Source organism: Gigantopelta aegis, chromosome 8 (genome assembly GCF_016097555.1).
Source record: "Gigantopelta aegis isolate Gae_Host chromosome 8, Gae_host_genome, whole genome shotgun sequence".
NCBI lineage: Eukaryota > Metazoa > Mollusca > Gastropoda > Neomphalida > Peltospiridae > Gigantopelta > Gigantopelta aegis.
Genome location: NC_054706.1, coordinates 32218239 through 32245450, shown reverse-complemented (window position 1 = coordinate 32245450; position 27212 = coordinate 32218239). Strand labels below are relative to the sequence as shown.

The 27212-nt window shown below is 37.9% G+C and overlaps 2 protein-coding genes across 3 annotated transcripts in view; both read right to left on the bottom strand.

The window, feature by feature from the left end:
* LOC121378878 overlaps positions 1–6954 on the bottom strand; it is a 41120-nt gene extending 34166 nt beyond the window's left edge. Inside the window, exons 1-2 of one of the 2 annotated variants that reach the window (XM_041507233.1) lie at positions 6763–6954; positions 2341–2510 (exon numbers count right to left, since the gene is read on the bottom strand). The gene's annotated coding sequence lies outside the window, so the exon portion shown is untranslated. Of the gene's footprint in view, positions 1–1650; positions 1882–2340; positions 2511–6762 lie in introns of those variants that run through there. The other variant, XM_041507232.1, reaches the window with a different exon arrangement.
* A 5351-nt stretch (positions 6955–12305) lies between these two features.
* Positions 12306–26147, bottom strand: LOC121378698 (guanine nucleotide-binding protein subunit beta-2-like 1). The gene is made up of 7 exons (XM_041506981.1): positions 25941–26147; positions 24855–25026; positions 23510–23657; positions 22891–22986; positions 15256–15366; positions 13459–13599; positions 12306–12596 (listed from the first exon to the last, which is right to left on the bottom strand). Exons 1-7 carry the CDS (start codon positions 26050–26052, stop codon positions 12417–12419), a joined length of 960 nt encoding a protein of 319 aa, XP_041362915.1. The 5' UTR covers positions 26053–26147; the 3' UTR covers positions 12306–12416.
* Positions 26148–27212: the final 1065 nt, after the last annotated feature.

Sequence of the window (27212 nt, the reverse complement as noted above, 5' to 3'; positions counted from 1 at the left end):
GCCGTTTCACCGGATTTGAACCCAATTGAACACATGTGGGATGAGTTAGGACGTCGTGTACGTTACCGCCAGCCACCACCGCGTAACGTCGCTGAGCTTGCACAGGCGTTGCAGGAGGAGTGGAGGAACATTCCTGTGGCTTATTTGAGATGTTTGTGCCAATCCTTTCCCCGTCGTCTTCACGCATGCTCACTGGCAAATGGTGGACACACCAGATACTGCCGTTGATATGGGGGGGTTAAATTTTCGATTACGAATGCAACTCTATTACTGATGATAACTGGCCATGTTTTCATATGAATGTATCTTATGAATACCAGTCATTAATGTCATATTACATTATCCATCAATTAATTTTTGCAATGAAAAGTTGTTTTTGCGTTTTCATTGTGTTTCAGTATATATATATATATATATAAGAGAGAGAGAGAGAGAGAGAGAGAGAGAGAGAGAGAGAGAGAGAGAGAGAGAGAGAGAGAGAGAGAGAGAGAGAAGGAATAAGTCCCTCTTTATCGGACGGGCTGCCAACTGCCACCTACTCACAGGTGCGAACCCACTACTGCACGACACGGGAACTTCTGCCTGCTGCGTTTTCGCCCTGGGCTGATTCGTCCCTCCTTAGTCAACCTGGCAGCACCCGCCTCCGCGGATACGACCATATTGATGCCGGGCTTAGTGCGGACACCCGGTTGACATAGAGCACCAGAGAGCATACATGGATTATCTCCCTTGATAATGTTTTTTAAATAGTGCGGCTGTTGGATATCGTTTTTCTCCCATCCTCAGGTAAATGGGACAGAGCTACCCCACGAAAGAAAGCTATGTAAGAATGTTCTATCCCACATGCGATATATGACGTTCTTAAATTAATATTTTGTTAATAAAACCTTCATTATAAAAGCTATCTTGTTAATTTGTAGTGTTAATAATTAGCACATAAAATAAACACGACAAATATGATAGTTTAGTTTATTTATGAAAAAATTGTCAAATAAAAACGTTGTTCAGCCATTTTTATTTGTTCATGTAAAATAATCAAACTGGTATAACCAGTTATTAAATTTTGAGTTTATTTAGTATTTTAGTTCATGTAGAACATATGCTACGATGGGCACTAGATACTACCTAAAACTAGAAAGGTCATGAGCATGTCTACAACACGTATACAAGTTTAAAGCGACCGACCAGGGCTGTACTCTGATCAAAATCCTAGTGGGGGTGCGGGAGGCACTACTATATAAATTAATTGTGTATGCTATTTTCTGGAGTAAAAAAAAAAAGAGATATTCTCAGGGGGGGCAACTGTCCGGCCCCCGGAGGGTACGGCCCTGCCGACCCTATTTTTAAAGCACTTTTGAAATCAGACATTACTTTTATTGATTTTATTGTTTAGATTTTCGTTTTCCGTCTACATCCGAAGTGTTTCCTGTCATCCTGGTGTTTGTAATACCATTTCTACTTACCGTTTCATATTTTTAAGAGACAGACAGACAGACAGACAGACAGACAGAGACAGACAGAGACAGACAGACAGAGAGAGAGACAGACAGAGAGAGAGAGACAGACACAGAGAAAAAGAAAGACAGAGAGAGAGGTCACTTGATACAATTAAAATAACAAAACCAAAAAATTCACATTTGTTCAACATACGTGATTACTGTAACTTCCGTCTTGGTCTTCTTCACCTGTAAAACCTCACCCAGTCTCTACGAAACAGTTAACACACTGTACTCCGCCACACCCAGACAGCAAATGTATCTAAAATCTACATGTACGAACATCGACCTGGTTGTATATTGTTGTCGGTATTCTACCCCGTCATTCACCACCGAACACTCGTTAAAAGTATGGCGCATTGTGTGACTGGTAGAGTTATGAATACGCCCAATTTTTTCGGGGTCACTTTAAATAAATAAAGAGGTAACTGGCCCGTAACGGGATAGAAGTGAAAACCAGCGCGAGCCATGGCAAACATTAAGGGACGGGAATACTATGAAAATTACCAAACGTTTGACATCCAATGTTAGCCGACGCGGGACGTAGCCCAGTGGTAAAGCGCTCGCCTAGGATCGATCCCCGTCGGTGGACCCATTGGGCTATTTCTCTTTTCAGCCAGTGCACCACGACTCTATGTTAAAGGCCGTGGTATGTTCTGTCCTATATGTGGGATGGTGTATATAAAAGATTCCTTGCTACTAATGAACGTGCGTTACAACAGCTTGCTCTGAATGTGCACGTAAAGCCCTTTGACCTGACCTGACTAATGAACAAAAATGTAGCAGGTTTCATCTCTATGATTATATGTCGAAAATACCAAATGTTTGACATTAAATTACTTACTTATTTAATCCTCTTCGTGTGCGGTCACACATAAGGCCGACACCAAAGAACGCCAATGCTGTCTGTCCGTTGCAAGCTTCGTCACCTGGCCCCAACTCCACCCAATAGCCTTCATCTCTCACTCCACCGATCTTCTCCAGGTCTCCTTGGGTCTCCCCCTCATTAAATAGCTGATGATAAATAAATCAATGTGCTCTGTTGGTGTCTTTAAACAAAACAAACTCTTTTTTGGTAAACATTAAACGGCTACATTAAACGACCGGCCTCGGTGGCGTCGTGGTAGGTCATCGGTCTACAGGCCGGTAGGTACTGGGTTCGGATCCCAGTCGAGGCATGGGATTTTTAATCCAGATACTGACTCCAAACCCTGCGTGAGTGCTCCGCAGGGCTCAATGGGTAGGTGTAAACCACTTGCACCGACCAGTGATCCATAACTGGTTCAACAAAGGCCATGGTTTGTGCTATCCTGCCTGTGGGAAGCGCAAATAAAAGATCCCTTGCTGCTAATCGGAAGAGTAGCCCATGTAGTGGCGACAGCGGGTTTCCTCTCAAAATCTGTGTGGTCCTTAACCATATGTCTGACGCCATATAACCTGTGACGGTATATTCTCTTAAATTTGTTTCGCCTGTGGCGATTTTAATCGTGTTAGAGGGCCGTGTGCAGTTTAATTGCCCGTAGCCCAGATGGGCAACTTGTTACGTAATACTTCGCGCGATCGGACATTCCAATATGCACTTAGTCCCGCTGTGGAGGCCATGTGGCGAGTAGTTACGTAATACCTCTGCGAGTGCGGTTTTACAACCGTGATTTTGGCGACGATGGCGTCAGTAAGTCTGACGATCAGAGAGAAATAATACCGACTCTAGTAGAGTCAGACTATGAGATGATACGTGAGGTACCGCCTTGTATCCCCAGGCAAAATCCTGATTTATAATAAATAGCTAGAATTTATAGATATCTAGGAGAACGAATTAGGAAGCTTCCTGAGAACGTAGTCCGTTAGGACTTGGTAAATATCATTTCTGCTCTGTGTATAACCTTGATGTGATTTATGTGACTTTAATTATTTTAATACTGTATTATACCAATATTCTTTAGACAGTCTTCGGTCATCTGACGAAGTAAATCGTAGACTTTTTGTTCTAACATTATATGAGTATTTGGTAATATAAAGCTTAGCCAGTCATCCTAGAAGACCCTAGGTACACTGTAGGTTATTGTCTTTATTGTGATAAGTATTAATTCTGTGTTAAAGGTTACTGAATGAGTAGTTAGGGTTAATTAAAAATTAACCCGTTAGGAATAGAGCTGTAATTCCTTTATTAATTAAGTTCCCCAAGAAGCGTTCCTAAATTATCACACGTTACTGAATGAGTAGTAAGGGTTAATTAAAAATTAACCAGTTAGGAATGGTGTTGTAATTCCTTTATTAATTAACTTCTCCTGTAAGCGTTTCTCAATTATCACACGTGTGGGTGTGGTGTAACGGTGAAGTGATTCGCATATTGTGTAACTAGACACCTAGAGATTAACTAATTAAGTGATCAGTTCTGGGTTGTTATTATTGCTGTTATTAATTTACTACTACGGCTGTACATTTGTCAGCGTAGATTAATACAGATTCCAAAGTGTATTGTGTTTTTGTTGTGTTTTCTAGAGAACTAACGTGCTATAATAATATATACTTTATATAAGATCGTATCTCTGATCATACCTAGACGAGCCATACTAGGGTTTAACAGCCTGTTACAGAGAGATCTAATAGATATACAGTTAGGAGAGATATTTTGATAATCGTGTTTTATTCAGTTACGGGAATTATAGAATCCCCGTGACATAACCGTAAATACAATGTGTTGAGTGCGTCGTTAAATAAAACATTTCTTTCTTTTTGCTACATTAAACGATGACTACTATGGGGTGTTAGGCATGTACGATGACACAATGGGCTGTCAGGAGAAATTGTAAGGTGCCCCGATTTCTGGGTAAGCACAACTTTATTATATAGTATATTATGTAGCACTAAGATATATACATGTATAAATATTATAGCTGTAATGATACGGCGATACAGTATCGTATCGCGATACGAGGGCCACGATACGATACATCGATTCAGGACAGCTGTATCGCGATACAATACGATATATTCATGTTTTAATCATTTCTGATTAAAAAAAAAAAGTTGAAGCATAAATTTACGGACTAATTAACATGTACAGTAGAGCAATGAAAATGTAATTTCGACGTTCAGTTGCTGTTATTCCCAGCATTTGAGGTGTCTATTAAAGGGACATTCCTGAGTTTGCTGCACTTTTTAAGATGTTATCGACTAACAAAGACGTTTTAACGATTGTAATTACATATCAAATATATTTTTCTGTATAACATATCAGTGGCTATATATTAAACGTGTTTCTGATCGTTCTAATATTTGTACTAGTTTAAATTTCATTTTATTTTCAAAAATGTAATTTTTTCGTACGTACGAAATTATTTGAAGACAAAATCCAGTTTGGGCTTCTCACAAATATTAAGACGACCAGAAACACATTGAATATACAGACATTGATATTCTAAACACGAAAATATATTTAATATGTAAGTTAAATCGTAGAAATATTTTATTAGGCGGAAACATCTTACAATGCAGCAAACTCAGGAATGTCCCTTTAATAGTCCTCGACGTTGATGTCGTCACGTACATCACAGGTTTATTTTTTGTTTACGAAATTTGCTAAGCTGTTCTTTACTATGGTGGATGACACATTCAGTGTACTTTCCTATACTTGCTACAGTTGCCAAAAATATATGTTTTTTCCTTCTACGTCTGTACCATCTGAAAGGGTTTTCAATACAGCAGGGGATGTTGTAACTGCCCAGCGGTCTGCACTGAAACCTAAACATGTTAACGAAACCTGAAATTCCATTGAATTGCATCGCGACCCAAGTATCGGGATATGTATCGTATCGCGACCTCTCATATCGTTACATCTCTAATATATATATATATATATATATATATATATGTCACATGTACACTAGGCGTATGAACAGGGAGGGGATTTCGGGGGTCAACCCTTCCCTGCTCAAATAAATTTTCTTTTTGTTTTAATATATTTTACGAAGGAGCATTCCATGATTCGAACCCCTATCAATAACCCATTTGACTCGTGCTTACATCCACTGAAGGTTCAAGCACGACTGTCTTGGGCACATCCTCCGCGATTCTCCGGTGAATTTGTCCAAGACAGGGGTTCGAACCCCTTATACGCTTCGATCGTCACGGTCTAGACCCCCAGATAAAATCCCCACGTACGTACCTGCATACCGGCAAACAATTCAAGGAAAGAAAGAAAGAAATGTTTTATTTAACGACGCACTCAACACATTTTATTTACGGTTATATGGCGTCAGACATATGGTTAAGGACCACAAAGAGTTTGAGAGGAAACCGGCTGTCGCCACTCTTTCCGATTAGCAGCAAGGGATCTTTTATTTGCGCTTTCCACAGGCAGGATAGCACAAACAATGGCCTTTGTTGAACCAGTTATGGATCACTGCAATCTAATTAAAATTAGCTCCACTATTACATGTGGATCTAACAGCAGCTAGTTGGAGCTCATGTCCACCAATCAAAACCTTACTTGCAGAATCATGCCAGTGATTTGAAAATAATTTGAAAATATTCCGAATTATCCTGAGGGTATACGATATGTTTCATGTGAATTACGATCCCTGTACCTACCAATCGGAGGGGAATGGTTGCGGTACCAGAGGTAAAGCGGTTGCTTGATGCGCGGTCGCTTTGTGATCAATCCCCGTCGGTGGGCCCATTGGGCTATTTCTCGTTCCAGCCAGTGCGTCACCGTTGGTATATCAAAGGTGCATATAAAAGATCCCTTGCTACTAATGGAAAAATTTATCGGGTTTTCTATGTCACATCCAATAACCGATGATTAATGTGTTCTAGTGGTGTCGTTAAATAAAAGAAACTTAATCCTTAAAGGAATACAGTGTATCAAAAGGATCTGGTCTGGAAAAAAAGCTCAGTTCTTATTCATGATGAGATGGAGGCAGCCCCACTCACACCCACTCCCTCTTTATATTCTTACAATAACGATGATGATGGATGATGATGATGATGATGATTATGATGATGACGACGACGATAATGATAATATAAATATCTAAATATGAAAATAGTAAAGCATAATAAAAATATGATGATAATGATGATGATGTTGATGATGTCGAATACGATAATGATAATATAAGTATAATATAAGTGCATGTATCTAATTATGAAAGATCTAAGCCGTACGTAGCCTACAACTTACATAATACAAATGTGATGATGATGATGATGATAACGATGAAATAGTTATCCAAATATAAAAAAAAGTGTAAGGCATACGTACAAACGTTTTGGTCCCACTGTATTAACCTCGTCCCATTATGTTTCTCTCGGCTGCTAGTCTGCATGTTTGTAATATAGCATGTACAGCGTGTACAGCTGGATTTTACACATTAAAGTGGAAAAAAGTAAAATAGGTCACTTCTGCTAGACAATTTCTTTAAGCGTTGTTGACATTTCTGTGGTCTAGTATTACGATGATGTGGCGCGGGTCGATCGGCTACGTACTACACCACAGGCCTGTACGCAGGGGGATGGGGGGGGGGGGGGGAGTACATTTCAAATTTACTTCCCAGAATGCAGGAAAATGCATTTCCTGCATTCTAGATTTTACAAAATGTCGGGGGGGGGGGGGGGGCATGCCCCCGGACCTCCCTAGCAACTCGTCGATTACGCACCCCGACCCCCACCCCATATATATTTCTGCGTATGGGCCTGACTACATCAGACATGCGTGTTTGATTTTCGGTGAACTAGAAATAATAATGGCTGCCCTGTTTTCTCCCAATGACACTAATCCGAACCGGTGTGAAACTTACGCAAAAGTAGGGCAAGTTAGTGCCAGATCAGGTGGCAACAAGCGGTGGGTAGTGAAGCATACCAGTTGCACATACCCACTTAAAATGACTGTCCTCGATTTGCAGTCATTATAACACACGGGCGTAGGAAGGTTATTATTATTGTTATTATTATTATTATTATTATTATATGATATGAAATAATATGATAAATATATATTTAAAAACATTCCCCACCCCCCGTTACACACACACACACACACACACACACACACACACTTCCTACGCCAGTGTAACATGTTTACGAGAAACAGATCATTTTTTGATGATTAAAAATTCTGTAATAAAAAAAAATATTCTGTTTAGGATATCAGTGTCTGTATAAACAACGTACTGTTGTCGTGCTAATGTTTGTAGAGCCCCAAACCAGATTTTACGTACGTATATATACTCTTCAAAAGAAGAAACGCAAAACCACATTGTCGTAACATTTGGAGAATTGATTTAATTATTGAATGGTGAGTCCGATAATTACCAAATGTTGCAGGATTGTTCACAATTCATTCTAGTCCATTGTGAGTAAGTGATAGGACACACCACCAAGGTCAAGGTCATCTGGAGTCAATACCGGGTGTGGCCTCCGCGCGTGTTGACAACTGCCTGGCACCGCCTGCCCATTGAAGCAACCAGAGTACGGATGACGTCCCGGGGGATGGTGGCCCACTCGGCCTGCAAGACTGCTGCCAGCTCGGGCAGGGTCTGGGGCTGTGGTTGTCGCTGTCGGAGGCGTCGGTCCAACTCGTCCCATAGAATTGGGTTCACATCCGGTGATATCGATGGCCAAGGAAGGACATTAATGTTGTTGTTCTGTAGGAAAGCCGTTGTGAGACGTGCTGTGTGAGGCCTAGCGTTGTCATGTTGGAACACTGCGTTGGCGTTGGCCATAACTGGAACGATGTGTGGCCGGAGGATCTGGTCAATGTAGCCCTGTGCATTCAGGTTGCCCTGCACGTGGACCAGGTCAGTTCTGCCAGTGTGTGAGATGGCTGCCCACACCATGACACTACCCCCGCCGAATCTGTCCACTTCCTGCACGCAGTTTGCCGCATAACGTTCACCACGACGCCTATACACGTGACATCTTCCATCATGACGTCGGAGCAGAAATCGGGACTCGTCACTGAACCACACCTGTCTCCATCGCAGTTGAGGCCATTGTCGATGAATCTGGCACCACTGCAGTCGGAGTCGACGGTGTTGTGGTGTTAAGATGACACCTCGAACTGGACGTCTGGCACGAATTCCTACCTCACGTAGGCGGTTCCGTACGGTCTGGTCGGATATCCTGCGCAAACCTGGTATTGCTGCGGCTGTGGAGGTGGCAGTAGTCAATCGTTCCCGAAGGTGGCGTACCCGGATGTAGCGGTCCTGCCCGGGGGTAGTGACCCGTGGTCGACCGGATCTAGGGAGGTCACGTGTTGATCCATGTTGCTGGTAACGGTCCCACAGTCTGGAGATGGTGCTTGGGGACACATGGAATGCCCTGGCAACGGCCGTTCTGGATTCGCCTGCGTCTAGTCGGCCGATGGCATTGTTTCTCTGCGGTTCACTGAGACGTGGCATGTCCTGGATTGTCAACTGTCGGCCAGACAAGCGAACACCCTGCACTTTTATACTGTCGGTGTTTATGTTGCACGTGCAGACAACGCACGTGCAGTGGTGACATGGTTTGCACGTGGCTGCGTTTTTGCGAATATTCACATTTTGAAACTTTATTTTACAGTAGCTGCGTTTTATCGAATGTAACCGTGGGAATGTGTTTGGGACATGCAATGACCTTATATTCACAAAGCATGAACCGGTAGGAAACATAAAATCGGAGTTATAACCCATTTGTACCCTTTTGCGTTTCTTTTTTTGAAGAGTTATATGTATTACGTAGTAAAATGTAGTGACTGCTACAAACATTAGCACACGACAGCAAACACATTGGATATACACATTGGTATTTTAAACAAAAATAATGTACTGTTAGGCTGTTAGACGGCGTGTGTGCGTGTGTGGGGGGCTACTCGGTGAAAAAGCGCGGTCGGTCTAGGGTCGATTCTGGCTCCGCCTACGTTTGGTATATGCCGTGATATCCTATCTGTGGGATGGTGGATATATAAGACTATACGTGTGTGTGTGTGTGTGTGTGTGTGTGTGTGTGTGTGTGTGTGTGTGCCTGTGTGCCAAAGCCCCGGTTACATGCACCTTTTCAGGCACAGCGGAGCAAGGGGGGGGGGGGGGGGGATCAAAACTTACTGGTAGTAAATCTTAAAGCAGATATGAATTTTACTTGTAGAATGGAAAGGATATGTTTTATTTTTTTAATCTCCGGCTGTATATCATTGGGCAAAAAACTAGGACATATGGTTAAGGACCACACAGATATTGAGAGGAAACCCGCTGTCGCCACTTCATGGGCTACTCTTTTTCGATTAGCAGCAAGGTATATTTTATATGCACCATCCCACAGACAGGATAGCCTTTGATATATCAGTCATGGAACGAGAAATAGCCCAATGGGCCCACCGACGGGGATCGATCCGAGATCGACCGCGCAGCAAGTGAGCGCTGTACCACCGAGCTACGTCCCGCCCCTTTACTTGTAGAATGCAGGATATCCCTAATGTTCTCATGTAAACACAAATGTTCCTGGTTGGCAATTTAAAGTTTGGTTTGTTTAACGACAACACTGGAGCACATTGATTAATTAATCATCGGCTATTGGATGTCAAACATTTACTAATTCTGACTAGCAGTCATCAGAAAAAACCTCCGATACATTTTTCCTAATGCAACAAGGGATCTTTTATATGCATTTCCCCCATATACAGGAAATCACATACCAAGGCCTTTGGAACGATGGTTGAATGGATCCACTTAGGTGGTTCGATCCTGCGACGCAAGCATTTCAGGCGAGCACTCAACCGAGTGAGCTATATTCCGCCCCGTTTGGCAATATGTGCAGTCATTAAGGGGAGCAAATAGCGTTACCCACTTGGCAAAAATATCTACACATAAGTAAATGTCATGTAAACGTTATCAAGCTAAATTTAACCAGACTTTGACAAACACGCGCAAAACGGGGGACGAGGACGTCAAACAGCCCCCAAGTGCTGAAATAAATGTTCTCATAGAAAAACATGGTTTCTGGTCAGCTCATTTTGCTCGAACGTTTCCAGTTTTCCGAATGCGAATTGCTCCAGTACCGGTGGTGGTGATGGTGGTGGGCCAACTGCCCACTTCTGGTCATATGTCATGTCATAAGGTTTTACGTGCACATTCAGAACAAGCTGTTGTAGCGCACGCCTGTCGTGGGCACAAGAGGCGGCCTTGGTCGGCTCCTCCGTCCATGACAGGAAAGGTGGGGGGAGGTAAGGGGAGAGGAGGGACCGCCTGCACTGGCAGGTGCAAGGGAGCACCAGCAGCCCGATTAAATCGGTAGCAGGCGGGTCATAGTCAACGTAATGGGATTAGCATAACCGGTTTGTCCGATCCACAAGTCGATAGCAAAACACAGTTATTAACTATGTGCACTTGCATAGCCAGAGGGTGGGGCCATACTACACTATTTCTTCGCCCGACCAACCTTTCTTATTTGCCTGTCGTACAAAAACCCTCTTCAATGGGTTCTAGTGGTGTCGTTAAACAAAATCAACAACTCTCCGGTGCCTCCCCTAACCCAAATATAAAATACTTGCAAGTCAAAAAAGTTCTACTTGTATTGTTCATTAATAAACGCGATATGGCAAAGACTCAACTTTAAACAATGTACCCTAGTATGAAAACCTGGGTGTAGAAAGTATAGGATTACTATAAGCTTTTCTTCGAATAAAAATAACTAGTTTTTGGACGACACTAAAATACGGTTTTTTTTATCTTTATGATAAAAAGAAAAATGTTTTTTGGCACCAACACGAGTTTTTTTTTTTATCTCCGGCTGTTTATCACCGAACAGACTATGACCTCATAGATGAATGAGAAAGGTATGTTATTTAACGCACTCGACACATTTTAATTATGGTTATTTGGCATTGGATATATGGTTACGGACCACATACGAGGGCTACTGGTAAGAGAAAACAAGACTGCCAACACTCCATGAAGTGCCATTTTTTCGATTAGCTGTAAATTTCTTTATATTAATCATCTTACAAACAGGATAGAACACACAATGGTCAGTTGTGACCATTGGTTGGAACAAAACAAAAATAGACCAATTGGCAGTGTTAAGAGTTGATCCTAGCAGGGCTTCTAAAAAATGTATAAAATCCACTAGCAATGGGATCAGTGATTTAAAACATTTACTAGACAAAATTAAAAATTCACAAGCCCTACTAAAGTTGATACAATTTTACTAAATAATAGTAATAATCAGATGTCACCTGAAGAAAGAGATAAAAGCTCAAAAACACTAACACTGGGGGCAGGATATACATATTTACAAAATAGATTTTAACTGCAACATTTTTTTATTTATTTTTTTCAGTAGCCGTTAGGCATGGCAATAGTAGTTATTTACAAGCCCAACATTGAATATTACTAGCCATGGGAGTGGGCCTACCATAATCTACAAGCCCGGTCCTAGAAAATAAAATTATTGGGATACCGACCTGCCACTATGATAAACGGATTAAAACCTTAAAAGCAAGATAGTTACTGGGGTCACATTCATGGAATTGGGGTGTACACCTATCATTTGGTGGGGGGAAAAATACATTGTCATTCATCAACAATTCTAACGTTATGGTAGCCGACACACCACCATCCCAAGTTGTACATGCATACAAGCTTTGATGGTCCTATATATAAGATAGATATGCTCCAGAAATAAAAAGCTTATAGACGTACAGACAGACTACGCCATACCATAATAGGACCCATCAAAGACTGGCGTATAAAAATAATACAAAACCAACTGAAAATAATCCTCTCTTAAAGAATTAAAATTAAACCAGTGACAAACAAAAAAACAAGCATGTTATCCCATTCCAAAATTTATTATTTTGGAGAACAATGGATTCACGTTTTAACACATGTCCATGGCTTCAGGTTTGTTATTTTTTTTATCGTATGTCTGTCTGTCTCTTTTAGTCTATTTTGCAGCCATCGACACCTGCCAGACTCTAACAAGGTTGTCACTGTATCCAGCAAACAGAGTCTGACCGTCTGCGGACCATGCAAGAGAGAGACACTGCGGTGGTTCCCGGCCACTACCAGCCGTGGTCAACACATCAGGTTTAAGCTCATCCACGATAATCTTGCCTTCCAAATCCTTAAGTAAAATGAGAAAAAAAGAAGAAAAATTTAATACAGCCACATTTGCTGAAGCAGTCATTGCTATTACTCACTGCTATTACTCTACGAATAATCTTAGGTCAACTCAATTATTCTGCTATTATTCTGACTTGGGTTTTGAGCATGAATTCAATTAAGGCTTTAGCACATTGTTCTAGGCACACACCTCGAGCAGCTATCTAGGCTATCTTTCCAGGCCCCCCCCCCCCCCCCCTCCAAGAAGCGATCTTAGCCCCTAAGATCAACTTAAGTGCATAGGTTAGCTATGCGTCTAAAAGTAATCTTAGGGCTAAGATCGCTTCATGGAACGGGCCCTGGCCAGTAGTTAGTTGTTAGAGAGAAGTCAGTCTGGGTGGGAGAGCCAGTATCTCAGAACTTACCATCCTTAAGTCCAATGGTTTAACACTCACTGATTCGTACCAACTGACCTATATTTAGCAGCATTTTATTTGAAGCAAATTACAAAAATCTAATTGCTAAAACATACAATTCGTTTCTATTTACAAACAGTCTTTATAAGCAATTTCATACTGGTGAAAGCATTTGCCAAGACCTTTCTACTGTTAAAATTAGAATGCAATATTTTTCCTATATTTTAAATTTGTTCTTTGTTATTCTCAAACTATCATTTCTTAATACTGTGGTACACATTAATCTGATATTTTAACATTAACTTCCAATGACCAAAACGTAATAATCTGATTTACTGTTCATTCAGCAAAAGATGTTTTGTAAACAGGTAGGTGTGTAAACTGACAATGTTTTATTAACAGGTAGGTGTGTAAACTGACAATGTTTTGTAATCAGGCAGGTGTGTAAATTCAAAGTGAGAAGCGTACCCAGATCTTGATGCTAGGTCCGGTAGCAGCACACAGCCAGTATCTGTTAGGACTGAACGTCATCGCGTTGATGTGGTCGCCTCCATCCAAGGTGTACAGGTGCTTGCCTTCATTCAAATCCCACAGCATTGCTTGCCCATCCTACAACAAAAAAATCACACAGAATGTTCCCTGAAATGGATGTCGGTTTAATGATGCAATGTTTAATCAGTGGGTATTACATAGTTTATATGACAGGCCATAGGATTTCAAATTTTCACAGGAAACACTTTTTCTGTTTCCGTGTCTTGTGATCATGGGAAACCATCGGGAAACTGTTTTTCAAAAATATTATTTTTGTTGAATAGTCGTACTCATACTAATCATGGGAAACAAAATTTTGGTTCTCTAATTTTACCAACATGCTAGTCACGGAAATGATAAGTTTCCGTGAAATACCAAGGCCTGTATGAGTACATAAACAAAAAAAGTAAAAACTTTTAAAGCACTTTTCTTTTTCAAGAACTACAATTCTCAACTATTAATTTGCTTTTAAATGTAACTACTACATGCTGTACATTTATAAAACACTTTTCCTGACAGGACAGCAATACCATGGCCTTTAATAAACCAGCTAGATGAAATACTGGTTCGAATAAGAAATAACCTAATAGCACCTTGCTTAAGAGGATCACAAGTTCTCCACTACTAAGCTAACATCCACCCATTTGAACCCCTCACTCACCCCACCCCAGATATTTATGGAGTCTTTTCAGTCCAAGTGAACACAGTACCAAGTGCCTGCATTAAAACTGTAATCAGACCTGTGTATGTAGTGAAAACAGCACTACTGGTAACTAACCAAGTCTGTGATATTCATATAGCACCAGTGTGAAAGACACTACTCAATGAATGAATAGCATCTGCAGAAAGGTGCACGCCATTAAAAATAATGATAACTTGCCAATATTTCAAGCTGAAACTGAGGATAAATTAGTCATTCAGAATAAACATAGTGATGTTCCGATTAATTGAAATAATCAAGTATTGCTTGCCTCAACCATTTGATCGATTAACCAAGGAAAATTTTCATGATCGCACAAAACGAATTAAAATACAGAGTTAGTTCCCTTCTTGTTCCATGGTTCTTGATGCACTAATGACACGTGGAAAGAGGAAATGAAATACTATTGAAAATATATGAACATTTGAATTATTTTGTCCATGGTCCATATATTTAAGTGTTAATATTGATAAGGTCTACACCTCCAACCTGGCATAAAATAACAAAGCACAATGAACATTTTAATTGAATATTTATCATTTATCCATTTATACAGACCAATCATAAAATAAATTTCATCGGATTCCCAACAAAATTATATCATCCAGTTTAACATCGTCTTACAAAATTAAGACTTCTAGTTAAGATCACAACAACAAAACAAATGTTATCCACTTCTGAGCTTTTTAAAAAGATGGGAATTTTTAATACATAAATACAATACCCACTGATAATGATTACAAAAACTGTATGTATTGATGCTTTGTATTAGTAAATATTATTTGATAAGTACTTCCACAACAAGACAACACATACCTTGCCTTTTGTAAGAATATTTAAGAATCATGAAGCACTGAACTACATAACACATTCAAGTTTTAAATATAAAGTAAATATTAAGTAGGAAAAACTAACTATACTGCACCTCAGTTACTGCATTAAAATCCTTGTGATTATAAATATGTTCAAATGTCATCAGTATAAATAATAATAAAAATAGTATGGGAATTTCAGACGTTTGAATCATCTCTTACCTTTCCTCCAGAGGCACACAGAGACCCGTCAGGGGAGACGGTCACACAGTTGAGGAACTGGGTGTGGCCGTAGTGGTTAGTCTTCAGCTTGCAGTTGGTCAAGTTCCACACCTGAAATTCAACAAGAAAAAAATGCAATTCCGGAAATTATAAACAAGTAAAGAAATGTTTTATTCAACGACGCACTCAACACATTTTATTTACGGTTATATGGTTAAGGACCACACAGATTTTGAAAGGAAACCCGCTGTCGCCACTTCATGGGCTACTCTTTCCGATTAGCAGCAAGGGATCTTTTATTTGCGTTTCCCACAGGCAGGATAGCACAAACCATGGCCTTTGTTGAACCAGTTATGGATCACTGGTCGGTGCAAGTGGTTTACACCTGTCCAATGAGCCTTGCAGAGCACTCTCAGCGTTTGGAGTCGGTATCTGGATTAAAAATTCCATGTCTTGACTGAGATCCGAACCCAGTACCTACCAGCCTGTAGACCGATGACCTAACCACGACGCCACAGAGGCCGGTAATATTGCCACCAAGTATAACATTTCTAGCATATCAGGTGGATGAGTACTCGGTACTGATTCAATATACATATTCAAGCAATTATGCTATTGGTCTAGAAACTTAAAACAAAAAATCTGCTTCTACAATGTTTATATTATTGTTCCTACAAACAGAATTCACCATTTAATCAGTTCAAAAGTACAAAATGGTTTAATGTTTTCTCCACAGTACACCAAAACATGTGTTTGAACTGTTAATTATCAAGCACAGATTAACATTGTAAGTGTGTACAAGTTGTCATCAAGTTAGGTGACAGTGAAATCAATATCTGTTTACACTGCCTAAGACCTGATTTTCTTATAGCACCTTTGTCACAGTTCTACATTTATGAGAAAAAGTCAACTGCGGAGAGGTGCATCATCGGTGAATACATGTATTTTATACATTATTAATCAACCTATTAAGACATGTACTTAAAAGAAATATTTCGAATTGCTAAAAGATATTTTTAAAAACAAATTATTTGTGCTTCTTTTGATTATTAATTTTTGTTGAGAATCTGGTTGAAGAATTCACTCCTGTAAATCAACAGATCCTAAGATTGGCATCAAACCGGAAAAAGCTTGTGACCCTGAACACTGTTTGATTATACCATGTATTGCCTGAGTGATTTCTTAAGATCGAATTATAAGGAATGTTTATCACTATAATGATGGCCAACATATTTCAAGGGCTGGATGTTTTATTTTGGTTGTTGTTATCAAGTTAGGTGACAGTAAAATCAATGGTTTGATTACACTGCCTAAGACCTGATATTATTATAGCACCTTTGTCACAGTTTTACATTAATAAAGAAAAGTCAACTGCGGAGAGGTGCCCTCATAACGATACAACCATAAATATTACAGGTTCTTAAGGTTTCATGGTATTCATTAAAAAGATACAACAATTACAATTAAATAGTCAATAATTTAGAACTACACTTATAACGAACTACTGCATAGAACGAACTGATCATAAAGTCCCGTTTTATCTCCCTATACATTAATAACCAACTTGTACAAATGTGTACAACGAACCACTGCTATTACTAACTATGATGGTCCCTTCCGGTTCGTTATAAGAGAACTTTACTGTACGTCTCATTTATACTCATTCTTATTTAAAAGTTGTCTTGATATATGCACGTGTATTAAGAGTGGAATGCCCATCAAAATGGTGGCAGAAAACTTCCTGACATTTACATTCTAAATGTAAAAAGTCCCAAAAGGTAACAACATGAAGCTGAACCAGTATTCTGTGAATGACATTTATGCATACTGTATATTCTTGTCAGCCACATGCATACATAAGTGTTTTTCCCAACATGGTGGGGGAGGGGGGTGGGGGGGGGGGGGGGGGGGGGGTGGGGCTAGGTATTCAACAGTAGATAAAAACAAGGTCATGTTGACTATTCACTAGTAAGATGGCATCAGTATCTCGCAGAAAACAAATTTCAAGAGATTTTTTTTTTGTGTGTGTGTAATTGTCATCAAGTTAGGTGACAGTGAAATCAATATCTGTTTACACTGCCTAAGACCTGATATTATTATAGCACCTTTGTCACAGTTCTACATTTATGAGGAAAAGTCAACTGCGGAGAGGTGCCCTCAGTATGATACAACCATAAATATTACAGGTACTTGAGGTTTCATGGCATCATTAAAAATATACAATTAAAATTAAATCGTCAAGAACAATGTCTCATCTATACACATTCTCGTTTAAATGATGTTGTTTTCATGAGTGCATGTGTATTGAATGAATGAATGAATGAATGAATGTTTAACGACACCCCAACACCATAATATATCGGCTATTGGGTGTCAAACTATGGTAATGCAAACAAATAAGGTGATGATCAACATCAATATAAAAATTCAAGATTTAAATAAAAACAGTGTAAAGAACCATGCAAAAATACAAATATCACAGATAGATACTGACTTTTACTCAAAATTTCAATTTGTGCTGTATTGGCCATTCTCAAAGAGAATGTTACACCCCTGCACCACGGTGAGGTTACAGCACGTGCAGGGGTGCATGTGTATTGTGTCAAGTGACCATCAATATGGCAACAGAAAAATGTTAAAGAACTTACTGACATCCACATTCTAAAACAATAAAAAGACCAAAAACTAATAACATGCAGCTGAACCAGTATTCTGTGAATGACATTTATACGTAATGCATATACTTGTCAGCCATGTGTATTTACTTGTTCGTATTTTTTGCCTACCAGACCTCTCCAAAATGGTGTTTAGAAAAATTGTTGAATAACTTTTTTTCAACAGTAGATAAAACAAGTTTATGTTGAATATCCACCAGTGTCATGGCATCTCACAGAAAACCAACTTTTTTTTATTTTGTGTGTACAAGTTGTCATCAAGTTAGGTGACAGTGAAATCAATATCTGTTTACACTGCCTAAGACCTGATTTTCTTATAGCACCTTTGTCACAGTTCTACATTTATGAGAAAAAGTCAACTGCGGAGAGGTGCCATAGACTGCTTCACGACAGCTATTGATACTATCGTACATTGTAGCAACGGTTTCTCTCAGACTGCCCAACATTTCCTACTCATAACTAACATTAAAAATATGCTTAACTTTGTTCACCCTCCAGTTCACAATAAAAAATAATGTTGATTCAGGTCTGTTACTTGAAAATGTTTGTGAATACAGCTGAACTTCCAAAATGAATGTTGGCTAGTCTATATACAATGTTATGTATTACTCATAATCTACAACTATTGTGTCTATATAACATGGCAAAAATGGTGTGATGTAAATACATCCAATATCTGATAAGAGGCAAAAATTATCTTTTTTACACAAACTATATACCACTAGAATAGCATCCACCTTGATTAATCAAAATCATTTAACTTTGCTTGTTTTACCCTCCATCTGTCAAATTCAAGTTTCAACTGTATACATTTATCTAATAATTTTATGAATTTTAAAGTTTTAATATATAGCAAAGAAACTACATTTCAAAACTGGCATGACTTGGTAAAAAATGTATATTTAATCAATGAGTAATTATTACCATTTGAAGGAATGTTTTATTTAACCTTCTGAGTACTGCAGGCGAGATATCTCGCCCGACGTCACGTCAGTCGATATACTGTACACTGTATACAGTGCATTCCCCAATTCATATTTCCCGCCGTTTTGCATACGACATTCACCGGAAACGGAAATATAATTAAAGAAAAAAGATTATTTTTTTCAAAATGGTGGTTTTTGTTTTGATTTTTTCAATTGAAAATACCTTGAAATTTTGAGTTCAAAAAGTGGTTTTCGGCAAGTATTTTCGCTCGACAACAATGGCGGCACGTCGCAGTAATTTTCAGGGATCGATAGCTGATTGTAACAGCTAATTTGATAATAAATTTGATCGTTTTACCAACAACGAAAATTACCAAATATTGCAATATGAATCGTAGTTCAGGTTTAAAAAAAAATTCTGGTCAGAAAACCACTGTTATCGGGAATAAGGGACAAAAATACTGAACAGCTGGCCACAAATGCCCGTAAGTAAACGCAACTTTTAGCCTAATTTTAATCACCATTAGCCAATCTAAAATAATAAAAATTACAAAAAAAGACACGAAAATAATACTTAACGATTCATATATGAACTTTATTTCATGTATTATTGAAACATTTAAGTGAATATATGTGAGTAAATATTATAAACTTGTACCCAGTAGTCCAGTAGTCTAAAGGTTAATGATGCATTCAACACATTTTAATGAGTTAAATGGTGTCTGACACGTTTAGGGGTCACACAGATGAAAGGAAACCCGTTGCTGCCACGCATGACCAACTCTTTCCGATTAGCACCAAAGGATCTTTTATATGCAGCATTCCACAGACAGGATTTGTTTTTAAAATAGCCCAATGAGCCCAGTGAATGGGATCGATCCTAAACCAACCGTGCACCAGAGTTCTATAACACTGGGCTATGTTCCGCCCCACATGGCCATTGGTACGGATGATACAATATATCACATAGCCCAACACAATTTTAAAATATACGATATAAAAGGTACACCAAAATTAAAAGTTTTGGTGGGGGGGTTTTAAAATCTCAATGAAGAGATAAAGTATTAACGTTTAACCTTTAGACTACTGGATTAATTTTTGACCAAAAAATATGTTGAGTGGGTACAAGTTTATAATTTTCACTTACAAATATTCAATTAAATGTTTTATAAATAAATAAACAAATATTCAATTAAATGTTTTATAAATAAATGAACTAAATAAATGAACTAAAGTGCATATCTCAATAGATAAGTATTATTTTTGTCGGGGGTTTTAATTTTTATATTTTAGATCAGTTACGTTGATTAAAATTAGGCAAAAAATCGTAAAGCTGCGTTTACTTAGGCATTTGCGGCTAGCTGTCTAGAATGGGTTTTTTTTTAAAGAACGATTCATATCCCAAATATTTGGTGATTTTCATTCATTGTAAAACGATCAAATTTATTATAAAATTAGGTGTTACAATCAGCTATTGATCTCTGAAAAAGATTGTCACGTGTCGCCATTATTGTCAACGAAAATATTTACCGAAAATCACTTTTTGACCTCAAAATTCCACGGTATTTTCCATTGAAAAACTACAAACTAAAGCAGCCATAGTCTGTTTCCTGTTTTTGTATTTCCAGTGAGTGTCATGTGCAAAATGGCGGGAAATATGATTTTGGGAATGTACTGTATAGTGTACTGGAGGGATGTCAGGTGAGATATGTCGCCTGCAGTATTCAGAAGGTTAATGTGAAATAGTTTTTCTGTATGTCATCAAGTTGAGTGACAGTGTATCCAATGGAGATGTGATCACTGCCAAAGACTTGATATTTTAATATTGCACCCCGTTGGAATTCAGCATTCATACACAATGTGAACTCGAAAAAGGTGCTGTATATACAAATACACAGTTTTCAATTTTTTTTAAACATGAACAGTGAAAACTTAAGACAGATATAATTTTTCCACATCCTATTGAATCATACCAAAAGCAGGGGTGCAGAAAGTACATGCCCGATCACCAACTGCGAGTAAAAATTCTGATGGCAGAGTTAACAAGTGCAACTATCAGTCCGACGGGTGATCGGTCTTTTTCTGCCAAACAAAAAAATATGTGCGTTTCAGATTGCATCCCCCAAAAAATGAGGGTAGGTAGGTAGGTTTTTGTTTTTTTCCCCTTCCCTTTCTTCCTTAATGTGTGTGTACTTATATAACATTATCTATCAATAATATATATGGATTTGTGGCATAAACAAATGTTTAAAATATCGAAATAACCTGTACCAAGGCTATGTTCATACATTCGGTTACTTCCGTGACCGACCAAGCTGTTTGGTGGTAGCTAATCAGGGGAAAGAACTCTTATTACAAAAGCTTTTCCATAATTTCTCGATGTTTTTCGGAAGGGAATTACATGTGCAAAATGTATCGTATAATAGTACGTAAACAATGTACTTTTTTTTTTTAAATATTAATTTTCAGTTTAAGAGAAAAAAAATTAGGGTCGGGGGGGGGGTAAAACTAGGGACGGTCGGTTGACCGGAAACACACCTATTTTTTTGTTTGTCCCCATTTGATTTTCTTATAGAACCTTTGTCACAGTTCTACATTTATGAACAATAGTCAACTGCGGAGCGGTGCCACTGCTCAGTGTTATGTAATTGTCTTAACCTAACATTTCACAACAGCAAGTCTAGATAAAAACTGAATAAAACCAGTTTAGTACCGTGTTATTTTGTTTTTCCTCCCACCAAAAATAATAAAGATCTGTTGATTCAGATCAACTAAAGGGCATAGTCGCATTACTAACGACGTATATGACAAAAAAATAAAAAAGTACCAAAAATTTATATATTTTAAAATTACTTTATCAGCCAGTTACTATTATCATACGTATTTCAAATCACGAAACAGGTGTAACCTTATCTCTGGCTCCCTACACATTACTGAATGGTGGCCTGTATTGCAAAGAATTTAAGTTGCATAACTGATACACAAAGTAAGTTTGCATAAAATATTGTTCCCTGTAATCTATATATTTCTGATTTCAAAGTAAATGTATCTAATATTCAGGAGGTGGCAAAATTATCTCATTCACACCAATCTGTCCCAGAAACAATACAGATTTGGAATAAAACTTCATATTAACATTTTTATTATTTCAGAACACTTGAAGAAAGTATTGAGAAAGGTATAAGCATTAAATATAACAATGAAAAAACAAGTATAAATATTCCACTGTGAAACAATTTTATAGCTTGTCATCAAGTTGAGTGACAGTGTAACCAATGGAGATGTGATCACCTGCCAAAGACTTGATATTTTAATATTGCACCCCGTTGGAATTCAGCATCGATACACAAAGTGAACTCGAAAAAGGTGCTGTAAATAGATCAGTTTTGGAATGAGATTTTTTTGAAAAACAAACAGCATAACTATAAATCCAAGTAATTTTGTTGTGACCCTACAAAGTCGGTAAAAAATAATGAATTATGATCATAAAGCAGGATTCTCCTATGATTTGCCCACGACTTTTGGCTAATTGCAGAAAAAGGTTTTATTTAACTACACTTACAAGAGCACACTGATTAATTAATCAGAGGCTATTGGATTTCAAACAACTTGATACAAAAAAAATGGTACAGAATGTTTAGTCTTTTCCCTAGCTTGTTTTAGCCTGGTGTGGCACCATGCCTTATAGCCTAGCGCCAATTTGCCCTAATCGACGAGTTGCTAGACCGAGATAAAAAAAAAAAAAAAAAAAAAAAAAAATAAAATACTCAGAAAATGTAGTAGTATATTAATTAATAAAACACCTGGGTTATATATTGACATTCCTTTATTACATTTATTTTTGTTTCAATTAATGAGGGGGGAAAAAAAAAAAAAGGACCCTGAAAACTAAAAATGCCGCAAAAGTGTTTAGTCTACCATACCTTGCTAACCCTAAGGTTAATCACCAATACAGAGTATAACCAGAAAATAACACCAATACCTCTATTAGACAACAGATATGGAAGGCTGTTTAAGAGAGCCCAGTCGTTTACCTTCACAACTTTGTCCCATCCAGCCGACACAATGATGGGGTTGGACGAGTTGGGTGAGAAACGCACACACGAGACCCAGTCCTTATGGCTGTCCTCCTGAAAAGATAAAGAAATGATTGAAGTTCTAAACTGCAAAGCCATGCCATATTCCAGATCTGGTGAAGTAATTAGTTCTTATACAAACATATCCTACAAAATGTAAATAGAAATTGGTTAACATTGTTTGAATGCAAGCCTCGTGTTGGACCCATATTATTCAAATAGTTTTTGTTTAACGACACCACTAGAGCACATTGATGAATTAATCATTGGATGTCAACATTTGGTAATTCTGAGTCATTGCAAAGGAAACCCACTAAATTTTTCCATTAGCAGCAAGGAGTCTTTTATGTGCACTTTCTCAGACAGGAAAGCATATATCACGACCTTTGACCAGTTGTGGTGCATTGGTTGGAACGAGAAAACCCCCAATCAGTTGAATGGATCCACTAAGGTGGTTCGAGCACTCGACCGACTGAGCTAAATCCTGCCCTGAGAAACTAAATAATTAATAAAATAAAAACATTAAAAACAACTTCAGCATAAAGAAAAAGATCAAATTATAAAGGCTGCCATAAACCTGGATGGTGTACTTGCACACTCCCAAGGTGTTCCAGAGCTTGACGGTCTTGTCCCGAGAAGCGGATACAATCTGCCGATTGTCCGCAGAGAATGCCACACTCATAACATCCTTCTCATGACCAACAAATCGCTTTGTCGTTTTGCCTCTGTCAAGAAAGAAATGTGAATGCACTCTCATTAATGTAAAAACAAACAAAATACATAGCAACTCAAGAAGAAAAGACGGTATAACCAAATTTTTCATAGTTTCTATCTTACAAATCTATGAACAAAAATCTAACCGGCCCAAGTTGTACTAAAATACAGAACTGGATTAAATCAAACATGCTGTTTTAAGAACAATTTTTTTTGGCAGTATGCAATTTGTTATTTAAACAGAAAATGTATATTTTTAACTAGATAGCAAACTTATGCATGATGTCAGGCATATTAAGTATTGTACAGTAAAAAGATAAATCAATCCATTAATATGACCTGACCAAACGTAACCTTATGACTACTGCAGGCGAGATATCTTGCCCAACGTCAGGCCAGTCGACCTACTGTACACAGTGCATTCACCAATTCATACTTCCCCCAGTTTTGCACACGACACTCACCAGAAACCATTTATTAACAGGAAACTGAAGACAACTCAGCTTCCCTTGCCTTTTTGGGTTTTTTTTAAATATTCAGGTCAGGAAGCCAGTGTTATTGGGAATAATGGACATAAATACTGGAAAGCTAGCCACAAATACCCAAAAGTAAACACGACTATTTTTTGCCTAATTTTAATCAACATTAACTAATCTAAAATATAAAAATTAGAAAACTACATGCCAATGATACTTAACCAATTCAAATATGAACTTTGTTTTATGCATTTATAAAACATTCAAGCGAATAGATGTCGGTAAAAATTATAAATTTGTACCCACTCATGTTTTTTGTCCAAAATTAATCCAGTAGTCAATGTTAAAACTAAACAAAAACCTGCGACTTTATGCATCATGAAGTGTCAAAGTATAACATGCAAGACAAAATTGACAGGGAGCAGGGCTACAAATGCTACTCAAAATAAAAAAATATGGTTCTTTATAAGTTTCACAAGCAGCTCATTTTTATTTTTTGACAGCATTCCAAATTGACAAGAATTCCAACTTTTCAAGCACTGACTAGCTGTAATTAAATATAAATTGATGTTGAAAAAGTTACATCAAGTATAATTAATAATCTAAATTACAGATTACTTTTCTCAGATGTCAAAAAAGATAACAAGTGTCTTGATGACAGCTTATTTTGACAAGCATGTCGTTTCATTAAAACTTAAGACCTTTATAAATGGTTTAAGCGTAAGCACTCACTCGACCAAATCCCAAAGTCTCAGAGTTTTGTCCCAGGAAGAAGACAAAGCAAACTGACCGTCTGAGGACAGGACGACATCACTGACAAAATGTCCATGTCCATGCAGCGATTTGAATGGGATACCATAGTTGGTTTCATCACGAGTCAGTTTCCATAAAATCAAATTTTTATCTGAAATACAAAATAGAAGAGTGAATTTTTAGAATTGAAAAAAGTATTCAATTTTGTGAGTTTTCTGCCCATTTCTTTCTTTGGGGTGTTAATTTGGGCAAAGCTAGTAACGAAACTCTTGCTAAATTACCATTTCTACATTGCGATTGCTGTATTACCGTACATATTTCGTCCACAGGCGCATATTTGTCCACACACTCGTACATGATTATACTTGTTTCTACTAGGATGTTTGCGTCGGAAGGTAATGGTCAATGCAGACCGGATGAAAATTTCCCCTTTTATGTCAAAAATATCATAATCTGACATCGTTAGAAGTAACCAACCAAATAACGACGATATTATCTCCATTCTGCTACCAAGTTCCATCATCTGTTACATCCATAAAATCACAAGACATCCTTATGGGGTGCACATTGCCACGCCCTCGGAAGGACTTTCCTATGGCACTGTCACTAACCCTAACCGTAACTCTATGATAAGTATTTATAATGTTCTTTATACGTGACAGTGCCAAAGGAAAGTCCTACCGCTTGCTACAGGCGTAATGTCGTCGCCAGATTAACCGTGGATTGTTCTTGCACTTGCATTCGAGGTTACTCTTGATGAACTACTATTTTCAATGCAGTTTCATTTTGAGCCATCACAATCATCCTGGCACTTGAATAAAACAAATGATTTATTTTACAAGTGAAAATATTGGCGGACAAGTAGATTGATTTAGATCATAGATGTACTTGTCCGGTGGATCTGCTCGTTTCTATCACTGCAGTAGATCTAAACATCATCTACAAATTAATTTCACATTTTTTCAAATAACAAATCAAAACAAGTTATTCAAATCAGTATTTGCCAATGTACTGTTCCGATATTTAAAGGAGATACAAGATAATTTCAAACGTATGCCTGCCAACCTCGAGATGCCGACAAAATCGTGTCTGGGTACTGTGGATTCGTAGCAATTTGGGTAACCCAACCTCCATGGCCTTGGAGGGTACCCCTTAGTGTCATCTGCTCTTGAGACATGTTGAATATTATTGATAAATTTGCAGGATTATTGTGGATTTCTCAACCACAAAAATATAACACGGCCATCTATTCGCTGGATGACCGGAAAAGGATGTACAAATGCACACGACTGGTTCACGTTCAATATGCAAACACTAAACATTGACAACTACAACAAAGTACTTTAAATATACCATATATTTTTGTTTTATTAGTCTTAGTCCCCTACCGATCTAACCTGCGGGGAAAATAGGTTTTATCGCCATCATTTTGTCTGTCTGTTCGTCCGTCTTTTCCATAATTAAATTCAATCCAATTCAATTTATAGCATATGACCAAACAAGCTAGTGTCAGCAAACAGATAAAAAACAAACATACATCAATAACAACAACAATTAATAATAATAACAATATTAATGTACATGCCAGACGGAGAACAACATTTGTATTATATTTGTAGGAATGTTCCATATATAGTTTTGCGTATGTTATTTCCACAATCCATTGAGATACTGAGATCACATTTTGTATATATAACTTTATTATGTACTGTTACAGATCAGGTACGTTTAACTTTCATGGCGATTTACCGAAATTAGGAGATACGAACATTTGTTGTGCCCAGTAGGGGACATACATGCATTGCTTTAGCGGTAGGCCTACTCTCAGAATGCTTGTTAGTATTTATGTGAATAAAATTAAATATGTTGTGTTAAATGGTTTATCTGGGGACTGTTGAATTGTATGGGTCATTTTAGGCATGCTTCCATCAAAGAACGTTTTCGTGGACGCAACCTCTGACTTACCAGTGTTTTGTCCAAGGAATTGTTTTTATTGCTTTACGTTTTGTGATGGCTAATTAAAGAAGAATATATATATATATATATATATATATATATATAGATAGATAGATAGATAGATAGATAGATAGATAGATAGATAGATAGATAGATAGATATAGATATAGATATACAAATATATAAGCATTTATATATGTGCGGTTTATGGTGGCCGTTATGGGCATTTCGTCAAATTATTTATAAAAATGCAAAACCCTCAGTTATTTTCCAACAAAATATCAATTATTACATGGGGGTTTTCTTCGCCAATTTAAAATAAAATTCGCAATTGGCGAATGACGAGTGGCAGAGCTAACCCTGTTTTTATATTATCAGGAC

What these genes read in the sequence shown, in the direction of transcription:
- LOC121378698 (XM_041506981.1), bottom strand. Translation starts at nt 26,052, where the DNA reads ATGTCTCAAGAGCAGATGACACTAAGGGGTACCCTCCAAGGCCATGGA. An exon ending in TGTGTGCCTCTGGAGGAAAG is followed by an intron (nt 13,600 to 15,255) that starts GTAAGAGATGAT and finishes TTTTTGTTGTAG; the next exon opens with GATGGGCAAGCAATGCTGTG. An exon ending in GACCTAGCATCAAGATCTGG is followed by an intron (nt 12,597 to 13,458) that starts GTACGCTTCTCA and finishes ATTTTACTTAAG; the next exon opens with GATTTGGAAGGCAAGATTAT.